Here is a 25,755-nt window from a genome sequence, read left to right as displayed (position 1 = left end):
AATCATCTGAATGCACAAAACCCGGCCATCCAGTTCACCATGGAAATGGAGGTGAATAACACACTCCCATTCCTAGATATTTTGCTTGGACATGGCCTAAACGGTAAAATAACACACAGCGTTTACAGAAAGCAAACGCACACTGATGCCTATCTGAATGCAGAATATCATCATCATCCAGCTCAAAAATCCTCTCTTATCAAGACGCTCGTACATCGGGCGAAAACAGTGTCAGATGGTGAGAGTCTAGTGAGAGAGATTAAACACGTTAAAGACGCACTACGACAGAATGGCTACAATAATGCTCAAATTAACAGAGCACTGAATGCCAAATCACGATCGCAAAGCAATACTACTGAAAGCGACCAGATTGTTAAAACAATAAAAATTCCATATATCTCAGGAGTAACTGACAAATTAGCCCGCGTTTTGCAAAAGCAAAACATTACAGTAAGATTTGGTACAGTACACAAAATTCAAAAACTAGTATCTTGCACTAAAGACGCATTACCTAAACTATCAACAGAAGGTGTATATCGGATTAATTGTTCATGTGGCAGCTGCTACATTGGGCAGACAGGACGTAACATCAGCGTAAGACTAAAAGAACATCAGAGAAATATTAAATTATCTCAAACACAACTGTCGGCAGTGGCAGAACATGCTTGTCAACAAGGACACTCAATTGATTTTGACAATGTTGCAGTGGTGTGTAAAACTAATTATTACTGGCAAAGACTAATTAGAGAATCCATTGAAATTGAGAGGAACAAGAATAACTTTAATCGCTCTGACAGCTACCGGCTTAGTGCGGCCTGGAAGCGTATTATTAAATAATACACATTACATTTTGATTTAAAGAATTACTAATCTACAACTCATTACTAATCATAACCAATGACTGATTACTAATCGATTATATAATTACATTACCCCCCCCCCCTCCGCCTCTAATCACTGCACCTGATGAGTTAAGTGATGACGTTACCCTGCTGCTCTATATAAAACCGGGAGCAAGCGAGGGCTTTACCATTCTGGCGAATTGCCCGATGATGCTGGAAGTATTTACCAGCGAAACGTCGTACTCAAACTGTAAATGTGGATTAACTCTTCAACACACCGGTGGGCTGAAGTAGTGAATTATTTGTCTTTTGTCAACGTGACACTTTTTTTGCTGATTGGCCGTGTCGGGTGGAGGAGGGTTACGACACATTTATAAATAAACGCGATCTAACCCAAAAACCTTTATTATGAATAATATTGGTCGCGAAAGCCTACGTGTTAAACTGATGAGGATATACTGTTGAGCTGATCTGGCCACTAACATCAGCTTTTCATCTGCAAGATGTGCCTGCCATTCTTCCAATGTGGAAGCGAGCATCCTCAAATGACCCCATTTATATGTTGAAAGTTAGAAGCGAGAATTTGACCATCACTTGTAGCTGGAAATTGAAGCTTCCCCTTTTTTGCAAGACTGTGGTTTGTGCAGCTGCATTGGTGGCATTGGATAGCCGATCCAGACTTCCACACAATTCCTGAAGGAGGAGGCGTTCCAGCTAGCTGAAAGATAGTGGTAGATCTATTCTCTCTGATTGCAACATTCTATTCCCGAGAATGAGGAGGCTTACCAAAGCTTTGCTCAGAGGTTTGGAAAGCCATTCAGCACAGTAAGTTATGGGTGGTAGTTGCAGGTTGCTGTCCCAAGATCAGACACCACTCTTTAATAAAAAAATAAACTTCTAGCACTTTGATAATCTAATATCTGATCCCCAGGAACATGTCCACATATTTTCTGAACCCCAACATCATTTTCAACTTAAGTATGTTAAAGACAATAGGGGGCGCCTATTCTTTGTCTTGTATGCGTTCATGCACACGTGAATATGTTTATGAGTGTGTGCACGTGTTCACTCTGTCTTCTTTGACAATGGCAGTCAATTCAGTTGGGGAACAGGAGAAAGCCGCTGAACAGCGCGTCCCTGTTCGCGTCATTGAACAAATTGATGTACGGAGCTTTCATCTCGAGCCATACCTGATCTCCCGTCTCGAGGCTCAGCACGACGCTACCGCTAATTTCCTCGTCTGGGCGGGCACATACATTGGATATCAATTGCCCATTTTTCATTATCATAACCACGAGATGGCCACTAGCACTTGAGTGCATAAACAAGGTGAAGTAGTAGGCACCAGGGGATGCGCAAGTAAACTTCCCTGTGATGGGGTTGTAGTGCCCCTGTGGATTGGTGATGATGACGTCAAATTTTATGGGGACCCCAGTTGCCGGTATGGAAAGCGCCATCTTTGCCGAGAAGGCTGACCTGGGCCCCACGCCAATCTCGCTTTTGCCGCCTCGTTCGCCCTTCTCACCTGTAAATCCTGGAGGCCCCATGGGCCCTGACTGGCCAATAGGGCCCAGCTTTCCCGGGAGACCTAGACAGACACACGGTAACAAGGTCAAGTGAGAAATGGGTGACACAAATCTCCGTTGGTGGCACTGAGCCAGACGTGTATGTATGTTTTACTTTTTTTTCACCGTGCCTAGCCAATCGGGCTAATTGGAGGTGCAGGGGAATGGACAACAAACTAAAACACAAAAAGTAGTTCTACAGAAATTAGTTTAAAATCTAGATTTAAAGTGCATAACCCAAGTGGCTTCCGAATAACATGCATAACTGAGGTGTGTTTTGTTTAAACGTCTTCGTTTGGTTTGCTATCAAAGGTCGATATCCAAAACATTTAAGCACTTGATTGCCACATCATCGAGTTGAATCGACATTTTCATGTCACCTCTCCAATGTAGTTTCAGATTGACCACCTGTGTTTGGCATTATGTCCAGCATGTTAGGCGTTTCTTCAGATACTGATTGGAGCAGCTCCTTTTCTCAGTCATATAAATTTGCTGTATGATGCCGGAGTTTGATGTCAGGCCAGCTGATGTTATTTATCAACAAACGTGATGTGATTACCCCTACCGTGATAGGGCAGCGACCTCGGACTCCCTCGTTCAATCTCTGATTTGAAGGGTGTATTCCATCGAGCTTGTTACGTTTTCTGTTTTCTGCCTTTTTGAAATCCACATTGTATTCTGGGTTTTTTAATGCCAATTTTTTTTAACAAAAAAAAACATGATTTGACAAAGCTAATGAACAAATAAGAAGTTTTTATTAATATTTGACATGATATGGACGAATTGCCACGTGGCAGAAAAGTCCGCTGCCATCAGGACATAACACACCGTGTCTGGGTAAACCCCTGCTGACCTGGCTCCCCATTCATGCCTTTGTCTCCTGAAGTGCCGCGATCTCCCTTAGCTCCGGGTGCTCCCATCACACCTGCGAAAAGACCAACGAACTTATCAGCAACCCATCGAGACGTTATTGCAACTTTCTGACCCACTCCTACTGGAAATCTGTGAAAAAGAGCATCATAGCTCATCGGATTTCTCCAAGATAAATGACTATTCTGATTCTGTCCTCTGCGGGAAGGAAGACAAACTAAACACAAAAAGCAGTTCTAAAGACATTAGTTTTCAATCTAGATGACTTAAAAATGCATAGCTCCAGTGGCTTCCTAATATTTGAAGGAAGAGCGTTCCAGACGGCTGCAGTAGCCCACCTACAATGAGGGCTGTGAGTTGTGAATCAATTCCCCTCACCGTCTCTCCCGTCCCTGCCATCCCTCCCAGGGGCCCCATGTTGCCCTGGGATCCCGCTCATCCCCACACACATGGTTCTATCCTCCTGGGTGCCAGCTCCTTCGCCCAGCTCCGTGGTCACGGAGAGCAGAGCAAAGGCCAACACCAGAGATGAGACAGACATCTGGGGAGCCACAACATTTGTTATTGTTGTTTTCACAGCTATATCTCACATTACAAAAAAAATGGTGGACTTAATTATTACATGGTTTAAATTAGGGCGTTGGTTTTTTTTGGTTAGGAAGAGAGTTTATTTGCTCGGACCTATAGTTTAGCCACAGGATAAAATACAAATAATTATAAGTTACAAAAGTGCTCCATTGTGGTTTAAGGCCTCTCAGTTTCCAAAATAAATTGTTGTTCAAGCCAGATATAAATAGAGAGGCCTTATTCCATAAATAGAGCACCTTTATAATAAAAACTGCTTGTTTTATCCTGTGCCTAAACTATAGGTCCGAGTAAAACAAAGTGTATATTGTTCGGAAGAGGAGAGGGTAAGTTGTTGATTTGTGTGGAACACTTCCGTGTATTTTTCAAGTATTTTAGAATGGGGAGAAGTGGCAGAGTGGTTAACACACCACACTATGCAAACTTAGTGCGATTTCAGAGCACGGTGATATCTTAACTGGTCCTCGGCACCATCATTCGCCAGCCCATTATGACTTATGTGGGGATGTACGGATCAGATATCGCTCGCTACTGAAATTAGCCATAGACATTAATCGAACTTGGGTCATTGGGTTCATCACACAAGGCCCTAAACATTGCGCCAATGCTCATTCTAAAAAACTCGAGCAGGATAATTACTGATATTTTAATGATCAAATCTTGATTGTGAAATAAAGAGCAGAATATAATGAGTTGAACCTGTTTTGATCACAACACACGTGAATGGTAGACCCACACACATAGACTTACTTTGCACATTTGGCCTCCGATTCTGCTTCGAGGTCCTTCCAAATTTTCTCTGAGGGTCTCCCTTGTCCATGGCTCCCCCTTTATACATTCGGGTCACATGTTCCTGTGGTCAACAAAACACCCATGAATAACGTAGCAATCACCACGTATATACAAAGATAACGATCCCCCACATACCGGGTGACGCCAATCATTATGTTCTATTAGTGGCCCTGCCAGCATAATTCAACTAAGATCAATATCACACACTTAATTATATAAACACACATTTATACAAGCATATAAACAAACACAGGTACAGTCAGTTTAACACGTAGGCTTTCGCGACCAATATTATTCATAATAAAGGTTCTTGGGTTAGATCGCGTTTATTTAATTAAGCCAAGGGCCTCAAAACCACCTAGACTCTATGGGCTACCAAAGATCCATAAAATCGGCATCCCATTACGACCCATAGTCAGTACAATTGGCTCTGCCACATATCAATTAGCAAAATATATAACCAAACAAATACAGCCCTACATCGGTAAGACATCTTCATTCATAAAAAATTCAGAACATCTTGTCAATGTGATTAAAGATATTAAACTTACTCCTGATGATATTCTGGTAAGTTTTGATGTGATTTCTCTATTCACTAAGGTTCCAGTGGACGAATCGCTTAAATTACTTGATACACTAGTAAAGAATACCGGTTTACAAAAAGATATTCCGAAACTTGCTGGCCATTGTTTAAATAACACTTACTTCTTATGGAGAGGGGATTTCTTTAAACAAAAGGAAGGAGCAGCAATGGGTTCTCCTTTATCCCCTGCTATAGCAAATTTGTACATGGAAAACTTTGAAATAAGAGCACTTGCCTCGAGCACATTAAAACCATCCTTTTGGTTTAGGTATGTGGATGACACTTTGGTTGTCTGGCCACATGGTAAAGATACACTTAATGATTTTCTAAATCATCTCAATGCACAAAACCCGGCCATCCAGTTCACCATGGAAATGGAGGTGAATAACACACTCCCATTCCTAGATATTTTGCTTGGACATGGCCTAAACGGTAAAATAACACACAGCGTTTACAGAAAGCAAACGCACACTGATGCCTATCTGAATGCAGAATCACATCATCATCCAGCTCAAAAATCCTCTCTTATCAAGACGCTCGTACATCGGGCGAAAACAGTGTCAGATGGTGAGAGTCTAGTGAGAGAGATTAAACACGTTAAAGACGCACTACGACAGAATGGCTACAATAATGCTCAAATTAACAGAGCACTGAATGCCAAATCACGATCGCAAAGCAATACTACTGAAAGCGACCAGATTGTTAAAACAATAAAAATTCCATATATCTCAGGAGTAACTGACAAATTAGCCCGTGTTTTGCAAAAGCAAAACATTACAGTAAGATTTGGTACAGTACACAAAATTCAAAAACTAGTATCTTGCACTAAAGACGCATTACCTAAACTATCAACAGAAGGTGTATATCGGATTAATTGTTCATGTGGCAGCTGCTACATTGGGCAGACGGGACGTAACATCAGCGTAAGACTAAAAGAACATCAGAGAAATATTAAATTATCTCAAACACAACCTGTCGGCAGTGGCAGAACATGCTTGTCAACAAGGACACTCAATTGATTTTGACAATATTGCAGTGGTGTGTAAAACTAATTATTACTGGCAAAGACTAATTGGAGAATCCATTTAAATTGAGAGGAACAAGAATAACTTTAATCGCTCTGACAGCTACCGGCTTAGTGCGGCCTGGAAGCGTATTATTAAATAATACACATTACATTTTGATTTAAAGAATTACTAATCTACAACTCATTACTAATCATAACCAATGACTGATTACTAATCGATTATATAATTACATTACACCCCCCCCCTCCGCCTCTAATCACTGCACCTGATGAGTTAAGTGATGACGTCACCCTGCTGCCCTATATAAAACCGGGAGCAAGCGAGGGCTTTACCATTCTGGCGAATTGCCCGATGATGCTGGAAGTATTTACCAGCGAAACGTCGTACTAAAACTGTAAATGTGGATTAACTCTTCAACACACCGGTGGGCTGAAGTAGTGAATTATTTGTCTTTGTCAACGTGACACTTTTTTTTTGCTGATTGGCCGTGTCGGGTGGTGGAGGGTTACGACACATTTATAAATAAACGCGATCTAACCCAAGAACCTTTATTATGAAACACAGGTACATGCAAACGCAGGCATACATATGTAAAAAGACATATGTACAAACATATACACGCATGCACGCACATACTGACATATAACGGGTGGTGGTGGCTACATACACCTGTAATCCAGCACTGTGGATGTGCATTGGTGAATGGGGTAGTGGCTGGACTTGTTGCGATATCGTTCCCTTCTCCCCGTTTCTGCTGCAGCTTCGGCACAGCCCCACCAAACAGCTGAGGATGTGGCTGGCTGCTTCGGCCAGATCCAGCTACTGCAGTAGCCTTGGTAGTGTCAGCCACATGTGCATGGGCGACCGGTCTCGCGCCAGGGCCAACTTACAGTCCAGTGCAGTGGGGACCCATCTCTGAGCGCCATTCTGCTCCTGTAGAGCATGATGGCCCTCTCCTCCACTGCCGGCAAGCCTACGACCTTCCAACAGCCCCCGTGGGGGATTTAAAATACAGGCAATCCTAGACTTACAAATGGGTTTGTAGATGCCCTTGTGAGCCGCTTTCAACCCCTGCCACCCTCCCCCTCATAATGCCCCGACCTCCCTTCGGCGCTGTGGACAGCGGGAGGTGAGGTGTCTTAGGGACAGGAAGAGATGAGCCGATTGAGAGTGACAGGAGGAGGGAGGAAGAGGAGCCAACAGCAAGAGAGAGAGGGGAGAGAAAGACTGGAGTGGCGTGGCATGGTGGTGCGGGTGGCCGCGAGGACGCCTCAAATTTTATGTTGAGAGGGTGGAACTTGAGGTAAGCGCCTCCACCCTCTCAGCCGGTGCTGCTGGTGCCTCAGGATGACAAAGTTGCGCTCGGAGAACGTGACGCTGGGCTGCGGGAGGGCGAGAGAGGCCCGTGCAGGAGATGCGGCCTGAGGCCACATGGAAGCCCAACCTTGCCTGGATAAAGCACACGAGGATGGCAGGTGCTGGAACCCTGTGACGAGAAAAAGAACTCAAACCTCCTGAGGCACAGCACTACGAACGCGCGCCTCAACTCGTCGGACACAACAGCCACCCGGCCCCAGGATAGTGGAGATGATGGTATTCCACCCGGCGGGAGGAACAAAAACAAAATACACAGATTCTGACGCATTGGATGCACAACCAACACCGATAATTGAACCAAAATCACACACCAACACCACATGGATGGCAGGGTCTCACACCGCCCTGCTACCGTTCCACCCCTCAGGTGGCAATAGGGCGAAGACCGAATGTCTAACACCCACCGACACATACCACTTAACATGCTGGACATCCTTCTACATCCTGGGTCGAGAAGTCGCACTTCAGAGCCGACCCATGTACTGGCTCAAGGAAGTCACGCTTCAAGGTCGAGCCAGTATGCTGCAACTTAAGGTACACTTTTGGACGTTTTACCACATCCCGGGTCAAGGAAGTCATGCTTCAAGGTTGACCCATGTACTGGGCAAAGCAGTCGCACTTCAGGGTGGCCCCAGTATCTACATTTAAATATACATTTAAAATTCACGTGACAAAAAAAATCTACCTGCTCTTGCCCTGAAATGGCGGCCGCACACGCAAAGCGCTTCACCGTGGCCTCCCACACTCGCCCAAAATGGCGGCCGCATGCGCGAACCACATCTTCGCGGTTTCCCGCGCTTGCCCATCAGTAGTCCTCCCTTGAGGACCACCACAGACATCTCATGTACACAGTATCTACACACTGCCACTCTCAACACAGCCCCAGGCTGCACACCCCCGCGTGGAGAGAGCAATGCTCTCCAGCGGCAACATGTCACTCGCCTTTGCCCGCACCGCAGTCGTCCAACTTCACGACCTCCACCGACCATTTACTCGGCCAGTGCAAATTTCGGGGAAGAGACAATGGCACATCGCAACGACTCAGCCATGCTCTATCCCATACTATCCCTTCACACACCCCAACACATCACACAGTCTGACGCTTTACAGACAAGGAAGGTTTGTCCCTTCCTGAGGCCAGACCCCATCCAGCCCCCTCAGGGGCGAATTTCCACGGCCAATATGCTGGCGACATGGCGTCGCACTCCACAACATGCTCTCTGAACAACTTAGGGTTACTGCCACAACTCGGCTTACCATGCTGTCCAGCATGTGTCCTCACTCTCATCCTAGCATTCAGCACAAACCCGTCGCATTCCGCTAACCTCAGCAATATTCCATTCACCTGAACCCCCGCAATTTCCATATCCCCGAATAGGATCTGCAGGACTAGTTCCCCTATACATCCAATACCATTAGCAACCAGAGCGGTACGAGTCCGGGGCCCTTCCCGCTGGCAGATATGCAAGGAGAATCCCTGCCTCCTGCTAGCCAGGTCTCACCGTCCGCTGCAACTGAACGAGACCACTACTCCTGAACTCTGCGAGCCTCTGGCCCACCGTCCCAAACGCGTCTTGGTGTGTCTCGATCTCCGGCCGTTAGGTCAATCCACCCGCCACAGCAGGATGGGACCCTCACAAGTACTCGCCAGCACATGGTGGTGGTGTTGGTGGTGAGAACAGTAGCTGTGATAGTAATGATGATAGGTTTTCTTTGATGATTATGATAGACAATAGCTGGAGTTGATTATTTTACAATGGTGGTAGGTTAGACTCGTGATAATGTCTGGTAGTGGTAGTAGCAAATAATATTATTAAACTATATTAACACGTAAGGCCCATGAATAACGTAGCAATCACCACGTATACACAAAGATAACGATCCCCCACATACCGAGCGACGCCAAACCATTATGTTCTATGAGTGGCCTGGCCAGCATTATTCAACTAAGATCAATATCACACACTTAATTATATAAACACACATTTATACAAACATATAAACAAACACAAGTACATGCAAATGCAGGCATACATTTGTACAAAGACATATGTATAAACATATACACAGGCACGCACATACTGACATATAGCAGGTGGTGGTGGCTACATACACCTGTAATCCAGCACTGTGGATGTGCATTGGTGAATGGGGTAGCGGCTGGACTTGTTGCGATATCGTTCCCTTCTCCCCGTTTCTGCTGCAGCTTCGGCACAGCCCCACCAAACAGCTGAAGATGTGGTTGGCTGCTTCGGCCAGATCCAGCTACTGCAGTAGCCTTGGTAGTGTCAGCCACATGTGCATGGGCGACCGGTCTCGTGCCGTTGTCAACTTACAGTCCAGTGCAGTGGGGACCCATCTCTGAGCGCCAGTCTGCTCCTGTAGAGCATGATGGCTCTCTCCTCCACTGCCGGCAAGCCTACGACCTTCCATCAGCCCCCGTGGGGGATTTAAAATACAGGCAATCCTAGACTTACAAATGGGTTTGTAGAAGCCCTTGTGAGCCGCTTTCAACCCCTGCCCCCCTCCCCCTCATAATGCCCCGACCTCCCTTCGGCGCTGTGGACAGCGGGAGGTGAGGTGTCTTAGGGACAGGAAGAGATGAGCCGATTGAGAGTGACAGGAGGAGGGAGGAGGAGGAGCCGACAGCAAGAGAGAGAGGGGAGAGAAAGACTGGCGTGGCGTGGCATGGTGGTGCTGGTGGCCGCGAGGACGCCTCAAATTTTATGTTGAGAGGGTGGAACTTGAGGTAAGCGCCTCCACCCTCTCAGCCGGTGCTGCTGGTGCCTCAGGATGACAAAGTTGCGCTCGGAGAGCGTGACGCTGTGCTGCGGGAGGGCTAGAGAGGCCCATGCAGGAGATGCGGCCTGTGGCCACATGGAAGCCCAACCTTGCCTGGATAAAGCACACGAGGATGGCAGGTGCTGGAACCCTGTGACGAGAAAAAGAACCCAAACCTCCTGAGGCACAGCACTATGAACGCGCGCCTCGACTCGTCGGACACAACAGCCACCCGGCCCCAGGATAGTGGAGATGATGGTATTCCACCCGGCGGGAGGAACAAAAACAAAATACACAGATTCTCTCAACACACGAATCTAACCTACCACCATTGTAAAATAATCAACTCCAGCCATTTTCTATCATAATCATCAAACAAAACCTATGATCATTACTATCACAGCTACTGTTCTCACCACCACCACCACCATCATGTGCTGGCGAGTACTTGTGATGGTCCCATCCTGCTGTGGCGGATGGATTGACCTAACGGCTGGAGATCGAGACACACCAAGACGCGTTTGGGACGGTGGGCCAGAGGCTCGCAGAGTTCAGGAGTAGTGGTCCCGTTCAGTTGCAGCGGACGGTGAGACCTGGCTAGCAGGAGGCAGGGATTCTCCTTGCATGTCTGCCAGCGGGAAGGGCCGCTCTGGTTGCTAACGGTATTGGATGTATAGGGGAACTAGTCCTGCAGATCCTATTCGGGGATATGGAAATTGCGGGGGTTCAGGCGAATGGAATATTGCTGAGGTTAGCGGAATGCGACGGGTTTGTGCTGAATGCTAGGACGAGAGTGAGGACACATGCTGGACAGAATGGTAAGCCGAGTTGTGGCAGTAACCCTAAGTTGTTCAGAGCACATGTTGTGGAGTGCGACGCCATGTCGCCGGCATATTGGCCGTGGAAATTCGCCCCTGTGGGGGCTGGATGGGGTCTGGCCTCAGGAAGGGACAAACCTTCCTTGTCTGTAAAGCGTCAGACTGTGTGATGTGTTGGGGTGTGTGAAGGGATAGTACGGGAGAGAGCATGGCTGAGTCGTTGCGATGTGCCATTGTCTCTTCCCCGAAATTTGCACTGGCCGAGTAAATGGTCGGTGGAGGTCGTGAAGTTGGACGACTGTGGTGCAGGCAAAAGGCGAGTGACATGTTGCCGCTGGAGAGCATTGCTCTCTCCACGCGGGGGTGTGCAGCCTGGGGCTGTGTTGAGAGTGGCAGTGTGTAGATACTGTGTACATGAGATGTCTGTGGTGGTCCTCAAGGGAGGACTACTGATGGGCAAGCGCGGGAAACCGCGAAGATGTGGTTCGCGCATGCGGCCGCCATTTTGGGCGAGTGCGGGAGGCCACGGTGAAGCGCTTTGCGCGTGCGGCCGCCATTTCAGGGCAAGAGCAGGTAGATTTTTTTTGTCACGTGTATTTTAAATGTATATTTAAATGTAGATACTGGGGCCACCCTGAAGTGCGACTGCTTTGCCCAGTACATGGGTCAACCTTGAAGCATGACTTCCTTGACCCGGGATGTGGTAAAACGTCCAAAATTGTACCTTAAGGTGCAGCATACTGGCTCGACCTTGAAGCGTGACTTCCTTGAGCCAGTACATGGGTCGGCTCTGAAGTGCGACTTCTCGACCCAGGATGTAGAAGGATGTCCAGCATGTTAAGTGGTATGTGTCGGTGGGTGTTAGACATTCGGTCTTCGCCCTATTGCCACCTGAGGGGTGGAACGGTAGCAGGGCGGTGTGAGACCCTGCCATCCATGTGGTGTTGGTGTGTGATTTTGGTTCAAATATCGGTGTTGGTTGTGCACACACACTCTCAACACACACCCAGCAGTGATGGTAGAACTCATTACAGCTGGTGGAGCAGTTCGTTTCGCCAGTACGAGTAGGCATTTGCAAGTTGTTTTAAAATGTATCTCCATGTTTGTCGTAAGTGGGGCGTTTTTTGAGTTAGTGTATCGACTTATAATAAATTGGAATAATAAACGGGCCGTAAATTGTTCTGCCGGTGAATTGCAAATAATATAGCATTATACAGTACAGGATGATTAATTGTTGTATGGATTGGGTGTCTCACCTTTATTTTATTATCGGAAGTTTGTATCATCACGTTCACAGGTAAATTATACGTGAGGTGACGGTCAACAAGCAGCCACCCAGCCTGTGCGAGGGTGCTAAGTATAAAATTAGGATAATGAGTCCCGTCGCGCTCACCCATTGGTTGCGGTATTGTGACGTCACCACGACCCAGCAGCTAACCAGAGGGGCAGAATTTTACAGGAAAAACGTCTCAATGTATTATTTTATACAAGCGGGAAGTACCCAGCATTTCGTTTGTCCATTTGTCCGTCAACAAAATTATAAGAGACTTGCAGAAGTCCTGAATCAAAAAGTAATAGAAAGTGTGGGGTAAATAGTTAATCTAAAAGGTTTCTGAAAATAGTCGACCTCCCCCCTCAAAAAATATTTTTACCCCTCCGTAGGCATATATACCGATATTATCTCGCTGTCCAACAGCCCATGCGGAGCCCCAACTGTTCTTGTTAAAAAAACGGATGGTAGTTTGTGTTTCTGTGTTGACTTCCATAAACTTAATAAGATCTCTGTGGCTGACGCGTACCCTCTTCCTCGAATGGACGATTCCCTGGATGCTCTGGCAGGAGCACATTATTTTTAAACTCTTGACCTCCTATCGACATTTTGGCAGTTGCCCCTGGATGAGTCATCTAAGCCCAAGACAGCCTTTCGTACACTACAAGGCTTATTTGAATTTAATCGGCTTCCAATGGGTCTTCACTCCACTCCGGCTACGTTCCAGCGATTGATGGAACTGGTTCTGGCTGGCCTCCAGTGGGATTCGTGCCTGATATATCTTGACGATGTTATTGTTTTTAGCCGTAAGTTTAAAGAACACCTGGAACGGTGACATGCTGTCTTTCTTAAAATGCGTGCAGCGAACCTCAAATTTAAACCATAGAAATGTCACCTGCTCCAAAAATCAGTTCGGTACCACCTTTGCCATATAGTCAGTGATTCAGGGATAGCGACGGACCCGGACAAAACCGCGTGCGTGCATTCTTGTCCAACCCCCAAGTCGGTGGGGGAGGTGCGGAGTTTAATTTATTTTGTGTCCTATTATCGCCGTTTTCAAGTTTAATTTATTAGGTATAGCCCTGTGAGCCATGCGGCTCTTGAGTCGGGTGCAACCGCAACAAACAAAATATGAACAGAGAACATCTTAAAGCGACGATGCGCAACAGAAACACCCTGGATAAACCAGCAAATCTTTCAGAAAAAAAAACACCGTATTACAACGCTGTGTGCAAAAATCCCAGTGTGATGCAAGACAAACAATAACAACCATAAGACAATTTAGATTCAAGTTATCAGGCCAACTCTGCACTTCCGCAAAAAACATGGCTTAACCATATATTTTCGAAATCACCAAAATAAAGCTATAAAATACAATGTAACAACAGTAATCATAGGAACTTTGATTCAAATTTAGCAATAAACGATATGCACAACATGTACGACCAAACTTGCAGCCATATCTGGATGCATGACACTCTCAGTGTATGATGTGTGAGTCAGCATATGATGAGTGAGTCCGTGTATGATGTGTGAGTCAGTGTATGATGTATGAGTGAGTCAGCATATTATGAGTGACTGTATGATGAGTGAATGGGTCAGTGGTTGTGTGAGTATATGATGTGTGAGTGAGTCAGCGTATGATGAGTGAGTGTATCACGGCCTCCTCCCCGCCATCGCTGCTCCTTTCTGCCATCACGGCCTCCTCCCCGCCATCGCTGCCTCCTCCACGCCATCACGGCCTCCTCCACGCCATCACAGCCTCCTCCACGCCATCATGGCCTTCTCCCCGCCATCGCAGCCTCCTCCCCGCCATCGCGGCCTCCTCCACGCCATCGCAGCCTCCTCCCCGCCATCGCGGCCTCCTCCACGCCATCACAGCCTCCTCCACGCCATCGGGGCCTCCTCCCCAGCATCGCTGCTCCTTTCTGCCATCATGGCCTCCTCCCCGCCATCGCAGCCTCCTCCCCGCCATCGCGGCCTCCTCCACGCCATCACAGCCTCCTCCACGCCATCGGGGCCTCCTCCACGCCATCATGGCCGTGCTCGCGCACTAACCACGCAACATGCGCACGCGTGCTAACCACGCAGCACACGCGCGAAGTGTTTGTTTTGTCGCCGGATTCGCCACTATCACCAAACTTCTCCACGCCCTGACGGCAAAGGGTCAGAAGTTCCATTGGGGGGAGGAGGAGGCCGAATTTGTTGCACTCCGGGATGGCTTGGTGAATGCTGCTCCCCTCCGATACCCCGACTTTTCCTTGCCGTTCGTCCTTGTTGTAGCATATGGCAGCAGTGCTGTCTCCAGCTGAACAACGGTATTGTGTCACACGACGGGAACTTTTGGCTATAGTTTTTTTCGTGCAGCAGTATCTTTATGGCAGACACTTTGAGGTGCACTCTGACCATGCAGCCCTACAGTACGCATTGCGTATTGAACAGCCGTCTGCCCAACTTTCACGTTGGCTGGAAGTCCTCAAGGACTATTCTTTTACTGTTTCCTACCACAAAGGTACCAGACACACGAACGCAAATGCCCTGTCACGATTGCCACCGAGCGACGGGTGCGCGTGTTTCTCGGGCTCGGGGCGCTGTAATATGGTTGCCGAGGTCTCGCCCCCTTCCCTTGCGACATCGGTCGAGGGTGACACCCCTCAAGAAGCCGACGGTCCTGAGGCGCGTGACACCGTTATTGGCTTGCACCATGCGGAGTGGGGACGCCTCCAGGTTGAGGACACTTCCCTGTTAAAATTATGACGCCGTGTAAAGGGGGAGGACGGGGGTGGGGATCGACAGGGAGTAGCCTCTGTCATCCTCAGAGGCGGGTTGCTTATGCATTGGGACAGAGGGTTGCATCGTTACAACATCGTCGTGCCTACTGCCCTGCGGGGCAAAATAATTTGGGTGGTGCATGAGCAACTGCTGCACGTGGGTGTGCATAAGACGCTGGCCACGCTTAAGCTCGACTTCTTTTGGCCCGGTACGGCAGAATATGTTGTTAATGTATTGAAGAGGTGTTGTGCAGTGCGCTCGGCGGAAACCCCCGTCTAAACCCTGTTGTCCACCTTTGCAATCTATTCGGGTCTCCCGCATAAATGAGCTGTCTTCTTTGGTTCTTTCGGTAAAGTCACGTAGAATGAGAATAAAATAATACGTTAATAAAATAAAATAACACAATTCAATTCTCACGACATTTCGGCCACAACACAAGTGGCTCTCTTCAGGTGAAAGGAACAGACCTGTCGGGACGACAGAGCTTCAATGTACGTTGTTAAGATTCGTAGCCTCTTTTAAGCTGGTTTAGAGAAGTGAGGCACCTTGACAAAGGGGTTTACATATCAAACAGAGGAATTTAGCATTGAAATAGCTGAGTGATTAGCTTGTGACTAGTCGTAGAAATAGCTATGTTAAAGTCAAAGCCTACACATCCACAGAGGCACCTAGTACAAATCAAACAGGAGAATTTAGCATTGAAATAGCTGAGTGATTAGCTTGTGACTGGTCACAGAAATGGCTATGTTAAAGTCAAAGCCTACCCATCCACAGAGGCACCTAGTACAAATCAAACAGGAGAATTTAGCATTGAAATAACTGAGGGATTAGCTTGTGACTGGTCATAGAAATAGCTATGTTAAAGTCAAAGCCTACACATCCACAGAGGCACCTAGTACAAATCAAACAGGAGAATTTAGCATTGAAATAACTGAGGGATTAGCTTGCGACTGGTCATAGAAATAGTTATGTTAAAGTCAAAGCCTACACATCTACAGAGGCACCTAGTACATGGACGCCAAAGGGGCTGCAACAACTCGACTATCATATAGTAAACCGATGTGAAAAAACTTAAGTCTAAATTACATCAATATAATAAATGTACTCAATATATTCTTCAATAAGCTGAGCTATTAACAGTAACTGGGTATACACTACACTATATAATGAATACCATATAGTAAACCAATAAAAAACTAAAATATAAACTACCTCAATGTTATCAATAAACTCTATATATTCTCCAATCAGCTAAGCTACCAACAATAAGTCGTTATATATCACAATGCTATATGGCGAAAAAATGGGTGGATTCTTATCCTCAACTCCAGCACCACGGATAGCTACGAGCCCCGTTCAGACGGACGAGTTGATCCTTGGTCGGAACGGAGGAGGGGGAGAGAGACAGCTGCGAGGCGCTGTTATACTTCATGCTGTAAACCATACCATTAACCGTGGTGTGAGAGGTATTAAGAGTCAATGCCAGCGAAAGAGCTGCGGTCTGAAGGTCATCGTAGAATACAATTAATTAAGAACCTAAATGGTTTAAAACATCTTTCCAATGGTTACTAAGCCAGAATCCATCTTCTCGGTTGAAATTGTCTCTGTGCTTGTATATGTGAATGGCCTCATGAACGAATCTCTCATGGTAGCCGGTTGGTTTGCAAAGAACCTCCGTCTTGGAGAAGTCAATGTCATGTGAGCACACTGAATTATAACAGTGATCTGCCACGGCAGAGGAGTTCGTTCTACCGTGTTCCAAGTCTAGGTGCCTCTGTGGATGGGTAGGCTTTGGCTTTAACATAGCCATTTCTGTGACCAGTCACAAGCTAATCACTCAGCTATTTCAATGCTAAATTCTCCTGTTTGATTTGTACTAGGTGCCTCTGTGGATGTGTAGGCTTTGACTTTAACATCGCTATTTCTATGACCAGTCACAAGCTAATCACTCAGTTATTTCAATGCTAAATACTCCTGTTTGATTTGTACTAGGTGCCTCTGTGGATGTGTAGGCTTTAACTTTAACATAGCCATTTCTGTGACCAGTCACAAGCTAATCACTCAGCTATTTCAATGCTAAATTATTCTGTTTGATTTGTACTAGGTGCCTCTGTGGATGTGTAAGCTTTGACTTTAACATAGATATTTCTATGACCAGTCACAAGCTAATCACTCAGCTATTTCAATGCTAAATTCTCCTGTTTGATATGTAAACCCCATTGTCAAGGTGCCTCACTTCTCTAAACCAGCTTAAAAGAGGCTACGAATCTTAACAATGTTCAATGAAGCTCTGTCGTCCCGACAGGTCTGTTTCTTTCACCTGAAGAAGGCCACTTGTGTTGTGGCCGAAACGTTGTGAGAATTTTATTGTGTTATTTTATTTTATTAATTCATTATTTTAGTCTCATTCTACGTGACTTTACCGTAAGAACAAAAGAAGATGAATCCTTGCAGTCACGAAAGCTTTAAATCGAAAAATAAATGAGCTGGTTGCTCTTGATGTCCTCGGTCCATTTCCTGCCACCCCTCGCGGGAGTAAGTATCTACTGGTGGGCTTCGAATATTTTTCACGATGGCTGATGGCCTGGCCGCTTCACAACCAGTCGGCGGTGGCCATCACTGAGGCATTTCTCGACGGCTGTGTGATTGGCTGAACCTGGCCTTTCTTCTGCTTGCAGGTGTTGTTATGCGTTGAGGGTGGGTGATGCCGGTGTTGGAGGGGGTCCCGAGGTTTTGTGTGTTACGGCGTGTTTTCTTCCTCGCTCTCTTCTCTCTCTCTCTCCCCTTCTCTTTTCCATTGTGTTGTTGCCTATTGGTGAGTTCTATACCCCTGTTCCCTTCGCCCGTTCGTCACTGTATATATTGTAAATATTGTACACTAGCTTTACTACCCGGCTTTGCCCGAGACTTGGATTCTTGCCTTGGATTAATACACGGCCTACGCGGAGGGTGGGGGGGGGGGGGATGCGTGACGTCAGCAGGCACACTGCGTAACGCTGCCGCATGCGGGTGACATCACAGATGTAACGTCACAGATGTGACGTCACCGCTCACTTGCCGTGCAAAAATTCAAAAGTATATTTTTATACTGTTTGCATTGTGTACAGTCTGGAAGCGACCCACATGTCAAATTTCAAGTTTCTTGCATGTTGGGAAGTATGCTAAACATTTCGAACAGACACACATATTCACAAATTTCCCTTTTATATATATAGACTACCTTTACTACCCGGCTTCGCCCGGGACTTGGATTCACCACGCCCGGCTGCCTTTGTCTCCCCAGTGGCGATGTTCACACACCACACCAGTTACTCCTTTGAGGCTGAGTCGACCTAGGGGAGGCCCAGGACCGGTTCAAATAATCGTCACCCATGGTGGCCGTGGGTGGGAATCGAACTCGGGTCGCCGGGTTTGTAGCGCAGCGCGCTAACCATAGGTACACTACCGCTCCCCCCACACACGCACAGACACACACACACAAACACAGACAGCACGCTAACCACTACACTACCGCTCCCCCCCCACACACACAGCGCGCTAACCACTACACTACCGCTCCCCACACACACACAGACACACACACAAACACAGACAGCACGCTAACCACTACACTACCGCTCCCCCCACACACGCACAGACACACAAACACAGACAGCACGCTAACCACTACACTACCGCTCCCCCCACACACGCACAGACACACAGACACACAAACACAGACAGCACGCTAACCACTACACTACCGCTCCCCACACACACACACAGCACGCTAACCACTACACTACCGCTCCCCACACACACACACAGCACGCTAACCACTACACTACCGCTCCCCCCACACACACACAGACACACAGACACACACACACAAACACAGACAGCACGCTAACCACTACACTACCGCTCCCCCCACACACACACACACAGCGCGCTGACCACTACACTACCGCTCCCCCCACACACACACGCGCGCGCGTCCATAGGTACACATACACGCGCTTGCTGCAGACACACACACAACTTTCAGGCTGCGTACGGCAGTAAACGACTGAAATCATAAAGCAATGCTGCACGAAGAACGCCTTAGACCTGCAACACATTTCTATTTCACTTTACCCGCCATCAGCAGGCACACTCCGTTACGCTTCCGCACACGGGTCACATGACAGATGTGACGTCACAGCTCATTTGCCATGCAAAATATCTGCATTATTGAGCCCCCCCCCCCCTCCAAAAATATATATACAAAAGTGAAATTTTATAATTTTTGCATGGTGCAAGTCTGTAAAGTACCCACATGGCAAATTTAAAGTTTGTTGTATGTGGGGAAGTACGCGAAACATTTTGAACAGCCACACATAATCACAAATTTCCCTTTTATATATATACAGATATGGGATGGGGTATTTATTTGTTGAGGCACGCTAGGGGGCTATGTTTGTTGAGGGGGAGTTGACAGCCGGGACGGCTGAGTTTTACGACGGGGGGGGGGGGGGGATGTAGTGACATTGCTGAATGTCACCATGCTGTGGGTGCGGTACCAGCCCTAGAGGGGCATGGTGTGCGATGTAATGCCATTGCTGGATGACACCATGTTGTAAGTGTAGGACCGGCCCTCGAGGGGCACGGTGTGCGCTGGATAATAGTGCTGGATGGCACAAGGCTGTAAGTGCAGTGCCGACTCTGCAGGACAGGGTGTGTTGGTACGGACCGAAGGATAAGGTTGTGTGAGGCCATGGCACTCTGGTTGACCCGGGATGACACGTGACCGGTTAAGTTGACAGAGGGGCCCCAAGAGGGGGCGAAGGACGGGTCACGTGATTGGGACCCAGATCCTTCCCGAGGATTCTGGAAGGTGGACGTGGCCAAGGATGGAGCCGGCCACACCACAGAAAATATAAGCCGGGTCCCGAGAGGGACCAGGGTTGTTCATCCCGGGAAAAAAAAAAACCTTTGTCTACGATCTCTGTTTAACAAGTCTTCCAGCACGTGGATCCGGGCAGATGTTGTAGTCCCGGGTCTGTAGTAACAGTTACGTGGTAACCAGTCTAGTTAGCCGGGTGGTCACCACCTTATGTTGTTATTCTGTAAAGGGGAAGTTACCCCGTGTGTTGGAACTGAATAAATGTGTTGCCTTCAAAGTCGACGTCTGCGACTCAGTTGAACCCATTACACAAATATAAATGAATACAGGTTCTTTATTTATTCAAAACAACACAGAGCCATGCCATGATAGAGCAAATCAACATCACGTGGGTCTAAATATTAAGCAGAGCAGAAACGCAAATTAACGAACACGTGACTTTAAGCAACATAAAACACTCAGTACACGGTTAAAACTGAATATTTGCGAGTTAAAAAAACACAATCGAATATATTTTTGCGTTAAATGTAGCGGCCTCTAGTGCTAGCAGGGGCCCCGTGAACTTACAACACCCATCGTCTCGTGTTTAACATCACAAATAATTAAAAAACACAAGGATCTGCTGAGTGTCGTCTGTGTTGTATCTGTGTGTATGCGTGTGTGTAGGGAGCCGTAGGTTAGTGGTTAGCGCACGGCTCTATGAACCCGTAACCCGATTTCGATACCCACTTACTGCCACCACCAATGACGAATATATGAACCGGTCCCGGGCCTCCTTTATGTCAACTCAGCATGAAACAAATACCTTGTGCGGTGTGTAAACAAATACCTTAGGTGAGGCAAGGGCGGTCGGGCGTGGTACTAGTCACCCATCCCCTCGTTTACTGTGCCGGCCTTAATAGGTGCTCGCTAAAAACATTTGTCCCTAAAGTCAGTTAAGGCTATACGGGGAGCTTTGTCTTCGCACGTGTATGAACTGCACGTGTATATGTATTTTTAACTGCCTGTGTTCTACAAATGTGTGTGTATGTGTTGTGAGGAATTGTGGTGGTTGATTCAGTCCCTACTAATGATGACCATCTATTGAGGGTCGCAGCCAAGGCCAATGCGCCTTCTATTAAAGCCAAAGGTGGGTCATGACCCTAACACTTGGGTGGGAGTATTGAAAAGAATACCACACATCTACTCAGTAATAATGGTAGTATTCTGCTGGATTGCTGTGCAGCTCATGGGCTCATAACGATCAGCATCCTTTTATGTCATCACATAACACTTCGGGTGTGTCAGGTCCAAGCAGAAACATCTGTTGCACGATGCAATGTGGAACAGTGAATATGAGCTTATGTGCTTGACATGAGGACATACTGTGGAGCTGATATGGCCACTGACCATCAGCTTTTCATCTGTAGGATATGCCTGCCATTCTTCCATTGTGGAAGCAAGCATCCACAAAAGACCCCATTTATGTGAGGCACGGTCTGCATTATATGTTGAAAGTTCGAAGCGAGAATTTGATCATCACTTGTATCCAGGAATTAAAGACTTCCCATCTTCTGCTGATGCCAATCAAAAATAGATGAGGTCCAGGACTGTGGCTAGTGCAGCTGCATTGGCAGCATTCGGTACCCAATCCAGACCTCTCCCAAACATCCTCATGGAGGAGGTGTTCAAGCTAGTTCAAAGTAAGTGGCAGATCTATTCTCTGATTACAACATTCTATGCCCGAGAATGAGGTTTAGCAAAGCGTTCGCTTAGAGCCACTCAGCTCTACGAGTTACGCATGGTGGTTGTGAGTTGCTGGCCCATGATCACACACCACTCAATAATAATAAACTGCGAGCACCACCCCTATGGCGATCCAGTCTGAACCCCAAGAACATGTCTGCACATTTTCTGGACCCTCCTAGCGTTTTTAACAAAAGTTTGTTAAAGCCGATAGGGGGGGGGGGGTCCTATTCTTCATCTTATATGTATGCATTTATATTATTTGGGTCTTTCGGTAAAGTCACGTAGATAGGTTGAAAGAAAATAACAACAAAAAATTACGACGTTTCGATCTTTCAACCTATCTACGTGACTTTACTGAAAGACCCAAAGAATATGAATTGTGCAGTCATGAACGCTTTAAGTCAAGATGTATGCATTTATGCACGCGTGAATATGTTCATGACGATGTGCATGTGTTCACTTCATATTCCCTGACAATGAAAGTCAATTCAGTCGTGGAAAAGGAGAAAGCCACTAAACAGCGCGTCCCTGCTTTGGTCAATTATCAAATTGATGTACGGAGCTTTCATCTCGAGCCATACCTGATCTCCCGTCTCGAGGCTCAGCACGACGCTACCGCTAATTTCCTCGTCTGGGCGGGCACATACATTGGATATCAATTGCCCATTTTTCATTATCATAACCACGAGATGGCCACTGGCACTTGAGTGCATAAACAAGGTGAAGTAGTAGGTGCCGGGGGATGCGCAAGTAAACTTCCCTGTGATGGGGTTGTAGTGCCCCTGTGGGTTGGTGATGATGATGTCAAACTTCATGGGGCATCCGGTTGCTGGTTTGTAAAGTGCCACCTTTGCCGAGAAGGCCGACCTGGGCCCCACACCATTCTCGCTTTTATTGCCTCTGCCGCCCTTCTCACCTGGGATTCCTGGAGGCCCCATGGGCCCTGACTGGCCAATAGGGCCCAGCTTTCCCGGGAGACCTAGACAGACACACGGTAACAAGGTCAAGTGTCAACGTGCTCGAGTGAGAGATGGGTGACACACATCTCCATTGGTGACACTGTGCGACACGTGTTTGTATGCTGAATTTCTTTCACACCAACCATGCTAATCGGAGGTCCGGGGGAGGGGCACCAAATGAAAAAAACACATTTCTAAACAAATTAGTTTTCAATCTATATTTTAAAAGTGCATAGCTCCAGTGGCTTCTTAATAAGATGCACAATTGAGGTGTGTTTTGTTTAAACTTTTTTGTTTGCTATCACAGGTCGATGCCCTAATCACTTGAGCACTTGATTGCCACATCATCGGGTTCAATAGACGTTTTCGTTTCACCTCCAATATATTTGCAGATTGACCCCTGTGTTTGGCATTAAATCCAGCATGTTTGGAGCTTTTTCAGGAACTGAACGCAGCAGCTCATTTTCTCCCTCAGTCATATAGCGTTGTTGGCTGCTGCTGCAGTTTGATGTCAGGCCAGCCGATGTTATGCATCAACAAACGTGATGTGATTACCCCTACCGAGGTATGGGCAGTGAGCCCGGACTCCCTCGTGTGATCACTGATTTTAAGCGTGTATTTCATCGAGTTTGTCACACACGTTACCTGTTGTTTTTTTCCATTTTTGAAATCCACATTGCATTATGGGTTCTTTAATGACGATAAAACAACGTTACGAAAAAAAACTAACATTACGTGGCGAATCTAATGAACAAAGAAGAGGCTTCGTTTCATATTTGACATAATTGCGGACAAATCACCACGTGGCAAAAAAGTCTGCTGCCATCAGGACACGACTCATCCTATCTGGATAAACCCCTGGTCACCTGGCTCCCCTTTCACGCCTTTGTCTCCTGAAGCCCCGCGGTCTCCCTTAGCTCCAGGTGTTCCCATCACACCTGCGAAAAGAACAAAGAACGGATCAGCAACCCCTCGAGACATTGTTGTTGTAACTTTCTGACCAACCCCTACTAATCATCTGTGAAAAAAGCTTACTAGCTCATTGGATTTTTTCCAGGATGAATGAAGATTCTTCACTGGCTCCCAATCCAATCCAACATCAACTACAAGATTGCTCTCACGGTTATCAGGATTCTCCATGGACTCGCCACCACCTACCTCTCATTTTACTCTACTCCCCTCCAGGCACTCTCCTACCTGAATGAGTGAATTAACGAGTCACGTATGTATGTTGAACTTCTTTCGCACCGTACGTAGTCAACCATGCTAATCGGAAGTGTGGGGGAAGGACGAAAAACTAAACACAAAAAGCAGTTCTAAAGAAATGAGTTTTCAATATCGATTCAAAAGTGCATAACTCAAGTGGCGTCCTAAAATCAGAAGCAAGAGTGTTCCAGACGGCTGCAGAAGCGCATCTCAATGACAGCTGTGGGCTGTGAATCAATTTGCCTCACCGTCTTTTCCGTCCCTGCCGTCCCTTCCAGGGACCCCGTGCTGCCCTGGGGTCCCCGGGATCCCGCTCATCCCCGCGCACACGGCCCTGTCCTCTTGGGCACCAGCTCCTTCTCCCAGCTCCGTGGTCACGGAGAGCAGAGCCGAGGCGAGCAGCAGAGATAAGATGGACATCTGGGGAGCGGCCAGTCGGTAGATTGAGCCACAGCATTGTCGTTTTCGCAGAAATATCTCGCATTAAAAAAAAAAAGTTTTTATTATCAGTGGGTTAAAATTCGGGTTTTGGTTGATTTTTTTGTGAGGAAAATAATTGATTTTCTCGGACCTATTGTTTAGTCACAAGATACAAGAAATAAAATTATATATTACAAAAGTGCTCTATAAATGGATCAAGAACCTCTCAATTTGCAATATAAATTATGTTGTTCAATCCAGATATGCCATTAATAGAGCAATTTTGTAATATACACTACTTGATTTGGTAGAAGACCCCGGGACTGGCCCAGGACATGCTGGCGGGACGATGTCGCTCGGCTGGCATGGAAACGCCTGGGAATTCCCTAGGATGCGTGAAGACCAGCGAGAACTTCCAGTGTATTTTTATAGTATTTTAGAATGGGGAGAAGTGGCTCGGTGGTTAGCACACCACGTTATGCAACCTCAGTTCGATTCTAGACCCCGGTGAGTGATATCTTAACTGGTCCTGGGCACCACCATTCACCAACCCATTATGACTAATGTACGGATCAGATATCGTTCACTACTGATTTTAGCCATGGCCATTAATCGAAGTTGGGTCATTCGGCTTCATCGCGCAGTGCCTTAACCACTGCACCAATGCTCCGCAGGATAATTACACAATTTATGTCAGCCACATGACAGTCAAACTATTTTAAATCTTAAATCTGGATTGTCAAACGAAGAACCAAATGTAATTACTTGAGCCTGGTTTAATCACAGCACACGTGAATGGTACATTCACACACAGACTTACTTTGCACATCTGGCCTTTGCTTCTGCGTTGAGATCCTGCCAAATTCTCTCTGAGGTTCTGCCTTGTCCCTGGCCCTCCCTTTATACATTCGGGTCATGCCTTTGGCCAAAACTACCATGAACAACACAGCAATCAACACACGAATATATAAAGACAAACACCTCCCCCTCCACATACCAGATGGGCGACCCAAGACATTATGCCCTGTTTGCCTTTTCAGACTGTAGACGCAAGTGCTGTTAGCAATTAGCTCAATTGAAAGCTGGCATGGTACGTGAGGGGTGGGTGGCCAGCACCTCGCCCAACCGCATTTGTCTTCCCAGTGGCGATGTTTACGCACCGCACCCGGTACTCATTTGAGGCTGAGTCGACGTAGGGGAGGCCAATGACCAATTTAGATATTCGTTACTCGTGTTAGCTGTGCGCGGGAATCGAACTCGGGACCCCGGGTTCGTAGTGCAGCGCGCTAACTGTT

The 25,755-nt window shown here is 46.9% G+C and overlaps 2 protein-coding genes across 2 annotated transcripts; both read right to left on the bottom strand.

Annotated features, from left to right (window-relative positions):
- Positions 1-785: 785 nt before the first annotated feature.
- Positions 786-3,477, bottom strand: LOC116948989 (otolin-1-like). The gene is made up of 2 exons (XM_076071923.1): positions 3,261-3,477; positions 786-2,430 (listed from the first exon to the last, which is right to left on the bottom strand). Exons 1-2 carry the CDS (start codon positions 3,433-3,435, stop codon positions 1,940-1,942), a joined length of 666 nt encoding a protein of 221 aa, XP_075928038.1. The 5' UTR covers positions 3,436-3,477; the 3' UTR covers positions 786-1,939.
- Positions 3,478-20,467: 16,990 nt separating this feature from the next.
- On the bottom strand, positions 20,468-25,440 carry LOC116948951 (complement C1q tumor necrosis factor-related protein 5-like). The gene is made up of 4 exons (XM_032966264.2): positions 25,281-25,440; positions 24,289-24,460; positions 23,701-23,772; positions 20,468-22,854 (listed from the first exon to the last, which is right to left on the bottom strand). The coding sequence occupies exons 1-4, from the start codon at positions 25,287-25,289 to the stop codon at positions 22,364-22,366; spliced, it is 744 nt and encodes a 247-aa protein (XP_032822155.2). The 5' UTR covers positions 25,290-25,440; the 3' UTR covers positions 20,468-22,363.
- Positions 25,441-25,755: the final 315 nt, after the last annotated feature.

The sequence above is a fragment of the Petromyzon marinus genome, chromosome 35 (genome assembly GCF_048934315.1).
Source record: "Petromyzon marinus isolate PM22_M1 ecotype Great Lakes invasive population chromosome 35, UKy_Petmar_22M1.pri1.0, whole genome shotgun sequence".
NCBI classification, from domain to species: Eukaryota; Metazoa; Chordata; class Hyperoartia; order Petromyzontiformes; family Petromyzontidae; genus Petromyzon; species Petromyzon marinus.
Note: the sequence above shows the minus strand (reverse complement) of the source record. Positions and strands in the feature narration are given on the sequence as shown.

What these genes read in the sequence shown, in the direction of transcription:
- LOC116948989 (XM_076071923.1), bottom strand. Translation starts at nt 3,435, where the DNA reads ATGAGCTATGATGCTCTTTTTCACAGATTTCCAGTAGGAGTGGGTCAG. An exon ending in AGGCATGAATGGGGAGCCAG is followed by an intron (nt 2,431 to 3,260) that starts GTCAGCAGGGGT and finishes GTGTCTGTCTAG; the next exon opens with GTCTCCCGGGAAAGCTGGGC.
- LOC116948951 (XM_032966264.2), bottom strand. An exon ending in CGGCAGGGACGGAAAAGACG is followed by an intron (nt 23,773 to 24,288) that starts GTGAGGCAAATT and finishes TTCTTTTCGCAG; the next exon opens with GTGTGATGGGAACACCTGGA. An exon ending in AGGCGTGAAAGGGGAGCCAG is followed by an intron (nt 22,855 to 23,700) that starts GTGACCAGGGGT and finishes GTGTCTGTCTAG; the next exon opens with GTCTCCCGGGAAAGCTGGGC.